The sequence below is a fragment of the Vicia villosa genome, linkage group LG2 (assembly GCF_029867415.1).
Source record: "Vicia villosa cultivar HV-30 ecotype Madison, WI linkage group LG2, Vvil1.0, whole genome shotgun sequence".
Taxonomy (NCBI): Eukaryota; Viridiplantae; Streptophyta; class Magnoliopsida; order Fabales; family Fabaceae; genus Vicia; species Vicia villosa.
In genome coordinates this window covers 57834599-57848531 of record NC_081181.1, presented here as the reverse complement: position 1 = coordinate 57848531, position 13933 = coordinate 57834599, and the positions used below count along the sequence as shown (strand labels likewise).

The 13933-nt window shown below is 35.3% G+C and overlaps 1 protein-coding gene and 1 pseudogene across 1 annotated transcript; both read right to left on the bottom strand.

The window, feature by feature from the left end:
• Positions 1-1124: 1124 nt before the first annotated feature.
• On the bottom strand, positions 1125-5520 carry LOC131649107 (uncharacterized; annotated as a pseudogene).
• A 4528-nt stretch (positions 5521-10048) lies between these two features.
• LOC131649106 (uncharacterized) lies at positions 10049-13649 on the bottom strand. The gene is made up of 10 exons (XM_058918850.1): positions 13457-13649; positions 12002-12159; positions 11664-11931; positions 11359-11577; positions 11173-11263; positions 10942-11080; positions 10690-10847; positions 10478-10598; positions 10211-10384; positions 10049-10129 (listed from the first exon to the last, which is right to left on the bottom strand). Exons 1-10 carry the CDS (start codon positions 13647-13649, stop codon positions 10049-10051), a joined length of 1602 nt encoding a protein of 533 aa, XP_058774833.1.
• Between the last annotated feature and the right edge of the window lie 284 nt (positions 13650-13933).

Below are 13933 nucleotides of genomic sequence, written 5' to 3'. Positions count from 1 at the left end.
CGGCGTAATGTACTTGTAAGATTTACTTTGGATTATAATGACTAACAAAACATCTTCCCGGATTCTGTATGATGATTTAATGAATTTAATATTTGTTCAGGTATTTCCGCGAGAGGTTTGCAGGTTCTTAACCGCCTTTCCCACGCAAATGGATCTTTTCGATGCAGATATGGGGATTGTGTACCAAGCAGATATACGATGCGCGCCGATAAATACACAGGAGGAGGCATACATAGGGGTTGGATGGTATGAGTATGCTGAAGAGACGCGACAAGTTGTCCTTGAGGATAAACAGAGAGGCGCACACATTGGTTGTTTGGCTGTTGAACCGTTGAAGGAGGGAGTGTAATCGCGTTTACGTGTCTTGATGTTGTACTGAAAATTAATGTAATGGATTTACATATTGGGTTTGCAATTTGCTTCCCCAAGTTAATGAAGTTATTGTTCTCCGTGTATTTATATCTTGTTCGTTGTTAAGTTATATTTAGTGCAATTTCTTAAAAAACAACTTTATGCTTGGTTGTATTGTTACAATTGTTTATATGCTGGTGAACAATTGTTTATAACAAAGGTTGATAACTCTATAATTACAATTGTTTATGTGATGGTGAACTTGGGTGTGAAAAAGATGTAATTCCAACCTTCTCCAAGCCTCCTATCATAGCATATGTCTTGTTTTACTAAAAGAATGCTATCTGTATAGAAATTCATACTACAGGCAATATTTTTATTGGTTAGTTGTTTCATGTTTTAAAAAAGTGTTGCAGTCACCTGTGTGCTATGAATATCGACTTCCTGTAAATCTTAATTTAAATAGATATATATTTAAGTATGGTATGCAATATTAAAAGTTGTAAGGTATCCTTGTGTGCAATATTTTCTAAAATGCAATACCTATTTAAATACAGTACCGCATGGCAAATAGGTATCAAAAGCTACTGCTGGCATGTTTTTTTAAGTTGAAATGCATCCAAAATTCACCCTTAGGTGTTTCCTAACTTTTTGTGATATTTCCATAGCTGGTTGTAACAGTAACAAAGCACATGTTAACAGAATATGAACCTTGGTAGAAATTGAAGTGTTGTTTAAATCTGAATTATAAAACAATTGTTTACATTGAATAACTAAATATTTGTGAAAGTATCCAACTTCAAAACCAACACCATATCAACTTCAAAACCAGCACCATATGCTTGAATTGTTCTCCTGCAAAGAGAATTGGTCACCCAATTAAGAACCTTGCAATAAAGGGAGATTTTGGTTGACTTTGGATTATAAACTAAATTGCAAGTATATATTCAAGTAGCAAAGAGGATACCTAATTAATGTTTTGGAATACTTCCTTGAACACCACATTGGTTGTAATAGTCAAAGCTTCTTTATCTTTGTCATGAATAAGAATCCTAAGACCCTTTTTTTATTTAACTCTAGAGATAGCCACATACAATTGACCATGGCTAAATACTTCTTTAGGTAAATATAACCCAACATGGTCAAGAGATTGTCCTTGAGACTTGTTTATTGTCATTGCAAATGAGACAATTATTGGAAATTGTCTTCTCACCAATTTAAATGGCCATGGTGATTGGGAAGGCGACAAAGACATTCTTGGAATATAAATGATGTTACCAACATTTTTACCAGAAATGATTTTAGCTTCAATGACGTGGTTAGCAAGCCTAGTCACTGTTAGTCGTGTTCCATGGCACAAGCCTTCCGATTGGTCTAGGTTGCGCATTAGCATGATGGTCGCACCAACTTTCAACTTAATAGAATGATTTGGAAATCCAGATGTTTTGAGTGCATTAAGGAACTCGGGTGTGACATGCTCGTATCCATCAAAGTTATTTGCATCAGATTTGTCAATTGAATCACTGCTAAAATATTCCTTCTCCTCCCCTACGATATTTTTTAAAAATACCACATTAGGTAAAATGTATAAACAATATTACTCATTCAATTCTAATACGATATTTTAGTACATAAAATGTTGTATGAATACCTGGAATAAGAGTTGTGATATATTGGTTGATATCATCCACCACCTCAATTGTTGATGCTAAAATTGCACGACTTTGAAGATAGTTGGAGTCAAGATAATTATGAATAAGATCAGGGTATGTATCCTCTACTATAGCTTTAATAGGATCTTCAAAATTAGCAATTAAAAACTCTTCGGGAATATAAATATCAGCATAACCGTCATTGGGCTCGCACATTGTCCCATCACCTATTTGTAAAATCCATTCAGAAAATGCCCTAATGTCTTCTAAGTAGCTGCACCACTTTGTAACCGCATGTTTTTTGTGAGCTTTAGGACTTTACAATGATCCCAAAGATATGAAGAATTGATTGTTGCATAAATAATGTCAAATCTAGTACCTCTTGGTACTACAGGGAGAATTTGCCTGAAGTCACCACCAAAAACAACAACCTTACCTCCAAAAATCTTATCTTGACCATGTGTTGATCCACTCATAATATCTTTCAATGACTTGTCAAGTGCCTCAAAACAATACTTGTTAGCCATAGGAGCCTCATCCCATATTATTAGATCCGTCACTTTGAGAAGCCCAGCAATATCATCTTTTTTGTTAATGTTGCAAATTGAAGAATCTAAAGTAGGGACTGGAATCTTAAACCGAGAATGAGCTGTTCTTCCACCTGGTAACAACAAACTTGCAATCCCACTTGATGCAACAGGAAAGACAATTTTTTTCTTAGACCTAAGTGCCGCTGATAAAGTGTTCCACATAAAAGTCTTTCCGGTCCCACCGTATCCATATAAAAAGAACACGCCGCCTCTTTGTTTCTCTACAGCTTCCATGATCTCTTCAAAAATGCTTCTTTGCTCATCTAAATGAAAATGAAGTAAAACATGATTTTAGTACATAAGAAATCGAGACTCGGTATTTATATGTAAACCATAATATAAGAGGCTATTTGTTATCCATTGTACCTGTTAGAGAACCGTATAACCCTGCAAATAGCTGTTGTTGAGCAATAGGATCATATTGACGCTCATCATAAATAAGCCTATTACCCGAGAAGGAAACAACATAATCTTTCGGATATGGCATTGGCTTATAGTCTTTCAATGTTTTGTTGTTATTTTGTAATAGTGTTTCAATAGCCATCAAAGTCAGCTGTTGAAGTTCCTCGTCGGTAAGTGTCAATTCTAAGGATTGTTCCATGAGAAAATATTAGTTACATGATTATGGCATATAATATTCAAGTTAAAGTATGAATAATAAAGCTGCAGCAGGCTGTAATTAAGTTAACTTGATGGACATAATGCATGTGCACGTATCTGTTGTTATAAAGAATAACTACCAGCAACATGTTCATAGTTACAACCATTGAGAATGGCAATTGTGTCAAAGACAGGTTAAAACAATGCAGCACCGAAAATATAAAATAAATTCAGAATTTACCTACAAATACTAATACATACCAGTATGAATATTATATGACAGTGTTTTGAGATAACTTGATGGACATAATGCATGTGCACGTATCTGTTGTTATAAAGAATAACTACCAGCAACATGTTTATTCTATAGATGCATTGAGAATGGCAATTGTTTCAAAGACAGCAAGTAACAATGCATTGTTCCAAATATAATATAAATTGAGATTTTACCTACAAATACTAATACATACAAGTATGAATATTATATGACAGTGTATACATTTTTAGAACAAAAAACTATGTAGAGGGAAATTGGAAGTTTACAAAGAAGTTATATTATAGTATAATGAAATCCAGCAAAGTTAGCATTGAGGGTAAAATAATATAGAGAATTTATACCTTGATTTCTTGCCACCAACCGTTGTTCGTAAAGAATACCATCCGATAGATACTTCCAAGACTTTCTCCATACGTGTGCTGGTCGATTCATGGATGATGACAAAAGCATAGTAACAAATAGCTTTCGTAAGAATAAACCTGAACCCCAAACATGTGCCTCTTTGATTGCCTCAATAAATTCTCGATCATCTTGAAGGAAACCCATAGCAAAACATGCCTTTCTAAAAGTCTTATGTTGAACACCATCAACTTTCTTGATGTCATTGTAACATAATGGCCCTTTAACAACAGTTAACATCATTCTTAAATAAAACAATTCACCTGAGCATTGAGGCACCCAACAAAGACGACCAATGGTATACCCTCTTTTCCTTGGCTTCCAACTCCTACTCCGTTTATGATAAACAAATTTAGAAACAAAGTCACCGTAAGTTAAAAGCCTTGCCTCTTCAAAACTATTGTTTGCCTCAAACCAAGCTGTAAACATTGATTCGGTAACACTTGGTTTGAGGAGAACATCACCAACTTGCTCGTGATCTCTGTAGTAAACAGAGTGTTCTCCCTCCAAGTGAAAATACATTCTCTCTACCGCTGGTTTTCTGCCGTGTATGGAATATGCAAATATCCTCCAACATGCCTCACTTGGGGAAATGTATCGACAATCCAAATATTGTTTAATTTCGTCAACATTTTTTTCCCCGAATTTGCATCGTTGGACTGGCCTTGTATAACAGCAGAAATTCTGTCTGAACCTTTGTTGATGTATTTGAAAAGGTACTTGATAGAAGTACTTTGATTGCACCATTCCATGTTGATGTGTGCTTCGTACTTTAACAACAAACTTGGGTTGTGCGGTACAACATGTCCACTATGAAAGATTATCCCATTTTTTCAATTGTGTTTCCATTGTTTCTTCTCCTATAAACTGGATAGCCATCTTGGTCAACTATAGTGGTAGGTTGAAATTTTTTTGGGTAATACTTGGAGCGCTTCCCATCTTTCATGCAAATGGACCTCTGATTTGCCAAGCCACAGGGACCATGAACCATATGATACTTAACCAAATTGTACAGCCTGGGGTGTTGCAAGGGATCAGGAACTTCGGCACTAATGATCCTGTCAATGTCTTCTGGTCGTGGATACTTGTTAGACGGATGCAGAAAGAGTAGTATATGTGCATGTGGCAACCCTCTCTTTTGAAACTCGATGGTGTACATATCTAGTGATCAAAAGGATACAAAAGTTAAAATGACATATTAATCCACATTAGTATTAAAATGAAGTACCAGTCAAGTGCTAACAGACAACTCACATGCGAGTACTTTGCCTAATACACCATTTTTTGTCAAATCAGCTAGCAACTGATCAAACTTGATTTTGAAGATTCTTGAAACGACATCCGGACGATCTTGTGGTTTCAAATGCATTGGTTGAAGAACTCTATGAATTTCCGGCCAATTAGGATTGCAAGTGAAAGTGATGAACAAATCTGGAAAACCAATCTTACTACAAATAGCCATGCCATCATAGTACAGTTGATCCATAAACCTACGACCGCCAACAAAGGACGAAGGCAAAACCACTCTTTTACCGATGCTTGAACCTGGAATTTGACTTTGTTCACCCTCGTCATTAAGAGAATTATACTTGGACACCCAAAGTTTTGGTTGATTCTTGCGAATCCATTCTAATTTTTCAGATTCTAACATCGTGTAACCATCGACAAGAAATTGTTGGAACAACCTTCGTGAAGATAACAAAGTCCTAGGTTCAGCTAACCTTGTTTGAATGCGATATGATAGCCATTCCCTTATTGCCATCCTATTTCGTAAGCTATTCTGATAGATTGGCAAGTCTCTATGGGCAATATTTGGTCTATAACCGTCCTCACCATAGGGAAATATCAAAGGATATTGGAAGGCCATGTAACTTGCATGGAGCTCGTTGATCCGCTTAAGTCCGCCTCCTTGGTATTGCATAATTATATCCCTCATTTCTGCTGTGTCAATATCACCAACAACTAAGGCAGCAACTTCAGACACCGTCGGTTGGTTATACACTCTTCCATCCGTGGATCTGTCAGCTATGAGTCTCAACTTCAGGTTTTGAGTATCCTCTTCGTTGAACCATTGTTTTGCCATTTTAAAGCTCTTGGCATGAGTATTGTGTTCATACATCATTGTAGATAATTGTTGTACAACTTCTGGATCAATGTTCTTGGTAGTCCTAAGTTAAAAAAGCATAAAGAAATGGTTAAAAGCATTAAGAATAAGTTGATTACATGTGAGTAACGACTACAGCATGTTCCAGCTGTATTATAAATAATAATTTCAGTATAGTTTTATAAATAAAATGATTGCATGTTAGTAGAAATTATACCTTAGACACTTCATTCGATTGTGAACCTCATTCTCTGTGTCATAAATATATAATTGAGCAAATTTGGGTGTGTCTCCTCGAGCAGGTAACAAACTTCCAATTCGATGGCATGTTTGACCTTGTATCCGTAAAGTTGGTGGTCCACCTCCATTGTTAAAACGATTGTCCAACTTTGCACCTGGCGATGTAAAGGCGAACATCATATTGTAAACTCTAATATGTTGTTGAAACTTTCTGCTCACTACGTTATCATGGTCAAACATCAATTTTGCAAGAACTTCTGGAGGTTGTTTTAGTAGTGGTATTTCAACTTTCCCATTTCAACAACACATCATAAACTTTGGATTAGCAGAATGGGAACTTTTATTCATCCGTTCTTTATACCACATCATGGATTTACAATAACGACATTCGATGAGCGGGTCCCCTATGTCGTAATAAGCTACATAGTAATAGACAGGAAAAAATTACTATGATATTTGTAAAATAGCGAATGTCAAAAAAATGATATACCTTCAGAAGAACGGGTGTAGTTGTCGTGAATTATAAAAGGTGCCTCGTTTTCTTCAGGTTCGGAACAGAAGTCCTCGTCGGATAAATAAGCTATCAATGGATAAAAAGTGTAATATTAAATATATGAACATGTTTCATATATATTTCTTATATATAATCTTAAATAAGGTGGAAATATTGAAGACAGAACCAATGATTTTGCAATTGACTCACTTGCAAAAGGGTCGTAATCGCTATCTTCGTCCGAGTCGCTGTTAAAATCCAAGTTGACTGCAGGGGTAAAAACAGGACATGCTGGTTCTTTTATTTCAGGTGTTTTGCCTTTGGTGTGTGACACAGGCGATGCTCGAACCCTCTCATGATGTGTCTGTTTGATTGGCATTTCTTGACGACGGTTGTTTTTTCTACTGCTAACACTGCTAGTTGTTCATATGCATGCATGGAAATGGTTGAATACATGCATAATCATGAAGCCCGTGAGTTATTAAACAAATATTATAATTAAGATCAACATTGAAGACAATGCATATATGAAACTAAGAACTTGTACCTCGTTGGCTGTTGTGCTACCGATATGTTGACAGCTTCTTTAGGGGGGTTACTATTCAAATTCATGGCAAGACTTGGTACTCCCAGCTGCTTCTTAGGCCTGCCACGAACAGGTTTTTTCTTTTCTGTATTTCTGTTATCCAAATTGTTGACATAATATGGAAGTCAATAAAAGTTAAATAAACACTAATTTGAATATCTCTAATGGCATGCATGTTTGGTCATATGAACCTTACATGGGATTCTTGGAAGAACTTCCAGGATCATAGAACTGGTTGGTTGAAAAAATCAGCCCATGTTGGGCATTCTCAATTGTAGTTGGATGACCATTCTCTGTTGTACATTCAGTAGAAAACCTAGACATTAAATTTGTTCCTAAGGAATCTAAATGGGATGACTTCATGTTATTTCGAAACACATGTCTGGTTATGCTCGGTTCAGAATTCTGCATACACGCACTCAGCACTCTCCCTTCTTCGACAATCTGTGCGATAGTCTTCTGATTCCTAGCCGAGGGAGTGATTTCAGACAAAGGTTGTCTCATTGTGAAGCAATTAGGAGAATAGAATGTATCATTGATAGAATCATGTTGGTTTAAATTCTGTCTTTGACGTTTTGAACGATTTTCTTTCATAATAAGCGATCGTCGTGCCCTTGCTTTCTTTCCAGCCAAATGCGGGTTATTGTTATCCATAACTTAAAGTAAATTTCTATACAATCTGCCAGACATAATAAAATAGAAAACATGTACATAACACATATATCTTTCTGTAAAAAATAAGTAGTAGGCCAATAACAAATTGATTATGAATCTAAGACAATACAAATGAGATAAACAAAACAATTGAATGCAATAACTAACCTCCCTGTAGATACTAATGATACCAACCTCCCTGTAGATATAATAGTAATGTAGTGATTAGAACTGAATGCAATAACTGTTAAAAGGAGAACCTTGAATTTCTATGCTCTTTGTTTCTTGACTGCAATGTTTCAACTTTCTGCATAGGTTCATGTTTTAATATATCAAAGGCATTTTTGTTAGGGAAAAAGTCAACATGTGGACTTGTTATTTTTTAAGAGCCATAACCTTACTAAAGTGAAAAACGCACCAAAATAATATTTTCCCTCTAAAATTTTGAATCCAAAATGTGTTTGAAATTAATATTATTTTAATTACTATGCTAGTAGTCTGTAGTTTAAACTTTTCAAATAATTAGTCCGTTTCTAACCATGTGGTGTGATTACACTCAAATGTCAGTTTACAACAATGTGGTGTGATTACATTCAAATGGCTAAAGTGGTTCATATAAATCCCATGTTTCCAAGCATCAGAAAAGACATATATGTTGTGCATTGAACCGTCTACAGTGTTTCTGCCACATTGTATAAAGCAATGAATAAAATATTAAATAATGTGATGTTACACCAAAAAGTACAAAATTGTTGTACCTGTACCGTGTAAAATGGTAGAAGTAATTTCTGCTTTTAGATGATATACTTGGTACAACTAAGCAAGTTATTTGAAAAAGCATGAAGCATTTAATGATGAGTTGACATTGTGTATGACTTACTTTATCCAATGCTGCAGAAAGTTGTTGAATGATTTCCTATGATCCGATTTGCAAGGGTATAAAGGGACAGGCACTCCTTAAAAAGTACGAAATTAAATGGAAGGGCTCTGCTGCAAGTTGTCCAATGTGAGGTTCCCAATGTAAAAGATATCAAGAACTCTTCCAATGGCAATGCTGTAACTGCTGTGTAAACTTAACACATTAAAAATAGAGCAACAATTTTTGGACAATCTAGTTTGAAATTGTGTTAGTACAGAATCTGTATATTAAATTGCAAATGTTTATTTAAATTATGGTATACCACTACAAAAGGAGCTTTACAGAAAAGGAGCTATTAACAAAAAATATTTGAAATACCACAAACCCTTTCATGTGATGGCGTGTGCATGGATAGCATTTTGTATGGCCTACACAATTCATTCAAAATCCCAGCGTGAAGATCAAAGTCGTGAGGTTACACCTATATAATACCCTCCATCACATGAAAAGCCATATAGAATGCAAGTGGATTAAACCTATATAGCAGTCATGTACAAAAGCCATATAAAATGCCATCAATAGATTCATGTGTTTTATATGGCATACACAAAGCATTCTAAATCCCAACCATCATTCATACTGGTGAGGTTACACCTATATAATACCCTCCATATCATGAAAACCAATATAAAATGCAAGTGGATTAAACCTATATAAACTGGAGGTACCAAAGCTATATAAAATGCCATCAAAATATAGTCATTACCAAATAGAGTCATTACAAAATAGAGTCATTTCAAAATAGAAGCATTACAAAATACTAAGACCAAATGTTTAGTGGCTTACTTTGGATCATCATGCAATATAAAGCATAGTTACACCCATAAAAGAGGTAGAATACAAAAAAGGGCATATGAAATCAGTACTAATACATTGTGAAATAACAATGTAGCAATCCTCATCCACTTTTGAATTTAAAACTCAAGTTTACTCCTTCTTGATATGCTTGATCTTTCTTGCAGTCTTAGCCTTAGTAGCAGATTGTTTAGGAGTCAGCTCTTCAGCATCAATCAACTCATTAACTGATGTTGAAATAGCTCCCCTCTTGGCAGGTGTGCTGCCGGAGCTTGCAGACGAAGGTTGAGGAGATATCGAAGCTTAAGCAAATAGTGTCATCTAAGGATGAAATTGATTTTAGTAAATGGAAGTAAAAGTACACAAAGTGTAAATAAGACAGTATGCATTAGGCCCTTACAATAGGTTCAGTTGGCTCATGATTTGGATCAGAATTGGAGATCTCCAAAACAGGAGCATTTGATGTATGCTGCAAACAAAGTTTAAATCAGAATCACATATAAAAGAACAACAAAAAAAACTGCTTACATAAAAAGAAACATGTATTTACCTCCTCATCCGGGGTTAGGTATCCCTTAAGTTTGTTGTAAACATTATCCTCATTAAGAATTGTCACAATTGAATACTGTTTGTAAGATGATTGAAATTTGATACGGAACGCCATTTCCTTATTCAACAAATTGTCAACTTGAGCCGGCCATATTTTTGGGTTGTCTTCTCCATTCTATGCAATCAAGAACACCATGAGGTTTGATAAATATGTCATATGTAGTGAGCTTTATAATTAAGCATTTATAATACAAAAACAATGACTCACCGCTATCATGAGCTTTCTTAACTCTTTAGCAGACAGTTTAGTATATGGGACACAATCCTTATCCCTAAAGACAAAGGTTCCATTAAAGCCATCATATTCAACTTCAACTTCTATTTTGAATCTGTCAATCAAAATAAAAAAAGATTTTACAGCTTGGTCTAAAATATGATGGATTTGAAAACAAAAAAAGTTAGTTTAAAAAAAGGGCTCACTTAGTAATTGGTTCAACATCTTTAACTCCACAGTGGCACTCAACTTTCCCTCCAACGGACTTGATAGAAATCTTACATCCTGGGCAGCTCTCAAAAAACCATCCAAACCTTGAAGCCTTGAATCGTTTGGTAGTTCCAATAGTAGTTGCAAAACAATCCTAAAATAAGTAACTCCAAAGTGTCAAACAATGAATACTAAAATGTTGGATAATAGTTTGAACTCAAACAACAACAACATAAACAAAGAAATACCTTTTCTCCTTCATAAATGTCACGGATAATCCTGACCTCATTACGGCTAGTCCAATTCTGGTTTGTGGATTGAATGGATGAATCACAAGTTAGTGATAGAGAAAGGTTGGATGCATTTGACAAATCAGCTGCTCCAAAACTGTATTATATAAAGAACAGGGATATAATCAGAAATTGAATTGAAATGAGAATTTTAATTGATATGATACTTTATAAAGCACATGGTTAAACCTGGTTTTGAAGGTTTCCACTTGTGGATGGTCTAAGTTAATCAGGAGTTTCGAGCCATTCCAAGCATTAGATAGACTTGGTAATCCAGATACTGCACCAATTATTTAAAGCAGGTTGTAGTGTTAAGTGGTAGCAGACAAAATAGGATAAAATAGTTATTTGTGGGATAATAAAAAACCTCCAGACCTGTATTGGGCTTACACCAAGCATGAGTCAAAATGATAATTGTGGGACCAACATGTTTGCCAAGAGTCTTGTAGTCCATGAATTGTTTGCTAAAATCACCCCATAAAGCAACTTCAATGGCATTTCCCACAACATCACGTAATGTGATATTGGTACAGGACTTCTTACCCCCACCCCCCATTTGTGTCTTAACAACATCTTGCAAGACACCAATAACATCTATTTCAAAGAAGGGTGAGTCATTATGTTATTCAAAAATAAAACTCATTCATGATAAACAACAAAAACAGCACGAAATAACTAACCATAGAGCATATCAGGCTTGAAATGTCCATTGAGAAAGTTTTCAATGGCATGGAAGTTGAATTTGTGTGGTGGGATGTCCGGCATGTCCACCTTGGTGAGAGTAGTGCCTCCATTAAAAAGAATCTTGAGAGGGTTCGAACATACTTTCAAAGGGCCATCATTAGCCACAGGCTCCCCATTATACAGATAATAAGTTTCATGCTCTTTGATCTGCTCTATCCAATCTTTAAAATCCCAACGGCTAATGGTCACATGGATTTGGTCACCCTGTGAATTTGAGGAGAAATAATCAGCAGGATAACATAAATCATAAAAACTGTAATGATAAAAGCCATACCGTTCCATCTTGTAAAACACACTCTAGGTGTTGATACCCTGTTTTTTCTGTAACAACCCACAGGTCAACGACCCTGATGTGCATTTTCCACACCTGGTTCCCTTGGACCAGCTCCTTAATGAGAATGGGAGCCCTAGACATCGTGCGCGTATCTGAAACTGTAAATTGTAGTACAGAAAATGGTTGAGTGATAGTGTAGAAACAGTAGCAAATGCATGAAAGTAATCTATAGCAAACCAGAAAATCAAACCAGAAAATGACTGATAATATAAATAAGCAAAAAAGAAAAGCAGGTACTATACTTAGAGAGAGCAGAAGAGCCTGTATAACCGGTAAATTTTGAATAAAACGACCAAGGAATGTATGATACATCAACAAAAATGTAAACAACAAAGTCATAGTTAAAAAATAACACCAAAGGTTGGGTCTTTAAGGCAACCTAATGAAAACACACTCCAACAGACGAAGAAAAAACTCAAACATTTTGCATTTATCATAGAAAGCAGAAAAGACAAAGAATGAAAAGCCAACAAAAAGATACAAAGAAAATAAGATACAAAGCAAAGAAGATACAAAGAAAACTTCACTAAAATGCATGAAACTAATCTATAAATGACTGAAAATATTAATAAACAAAACAGAAAAGAAAATAGTTTAGCAAGAGAGAGCTAAAGAGACTGTATAACCGGCACAGTTAGAAGGATAACATAAATCATAGAAAGTATGATACATCAACAAAAAGATACAAAGAAAAGAAGATACAAAGTCTTTAAGGCAACCTACTAAAAATACACTCCAACAGACGAAGAAAAAAAGGAAACATTTTGCATTTACTATAGTAACCATAAAATACAAAGAATGAAAAGCCAACAAAAAGATACAAAGAAAAAAAGATACAAAGAAAACTTCACCCCAAATCTGGAAGACAACACAACACGTCGAAGAAAAGAAAGCAGACAAAGGAGGGAGAAAGGTCTTACCCGGGTCTGTTCTTCAACTAAGGAGTTGTGTAGAGAAGGAAAGGGTAATGAGAGAGAAATGTTGACAATGTTTGAAGAAGTAGGAGGAGTCGGATGCTTTTGTTGGAGGGAAAATAGAAAGTAAACCTTGGACCAATTAGAATTGAGCACTTGTTGATTTGGGTGATAAAAGTAGGAACTTAGAACAACATATTTAGTTGATTACGTTTTTATCCAATTGGCAGTGCAAAAGAAATATGACTTAAGGGCAATTTGGGGTGTTTGGGCAATGTCTTAGTAAAGGCTTGATAGTAGATAACATACTACAGGTTCATGTAAAATGCAATATTTATCCAAGTGAAATAAGTTACTACCACACTCTCTTCTACATTTCTACTTCTATAATTAGATCCTAAAATTCGAGTTTTCTTAACACTATTGAAATAATAGATCTATTATTTTGGTTTAGTTCATTGTATTCATGAACCATAAATACCCTTAGCTACAAATTCTTCCGTGTCAAACGGTGCTTCAAATGGTAAATGGTAAACACCTCCTAAGACAATCTTCACACAATATTTGTACTTTACTTTCCTTCTAGTTCCATAAACACCTCCTAAGACAATCTTCACACAATATTTGTACTTTACTTTCCTTCTAGTTCCATCAACTGCAATCATATGTTCCATGCAATATCGCTTACATTGCAACAATGTTTTTGTTCTAGCTGACTTTAGACCTACCGTCGCTAGCTACTTCAATACTTCCTTGAGTTACAGTATTTAAAGAGATCTTCAAAATTCGATAAAAGAGAAAACAAAACATGTAGAAAACTTTAGCAAATTGCAATGATACCAGAACAGAGAAGTGACGTTACCGTAAATGAAAGAGAGGGGAAATTGGTTTTTAAAATGAGAGGGTTAGAGGGAAAAGTAGGGGCCCAGAAGTGAGGAGTGGAGGGAAGTTTCATCAC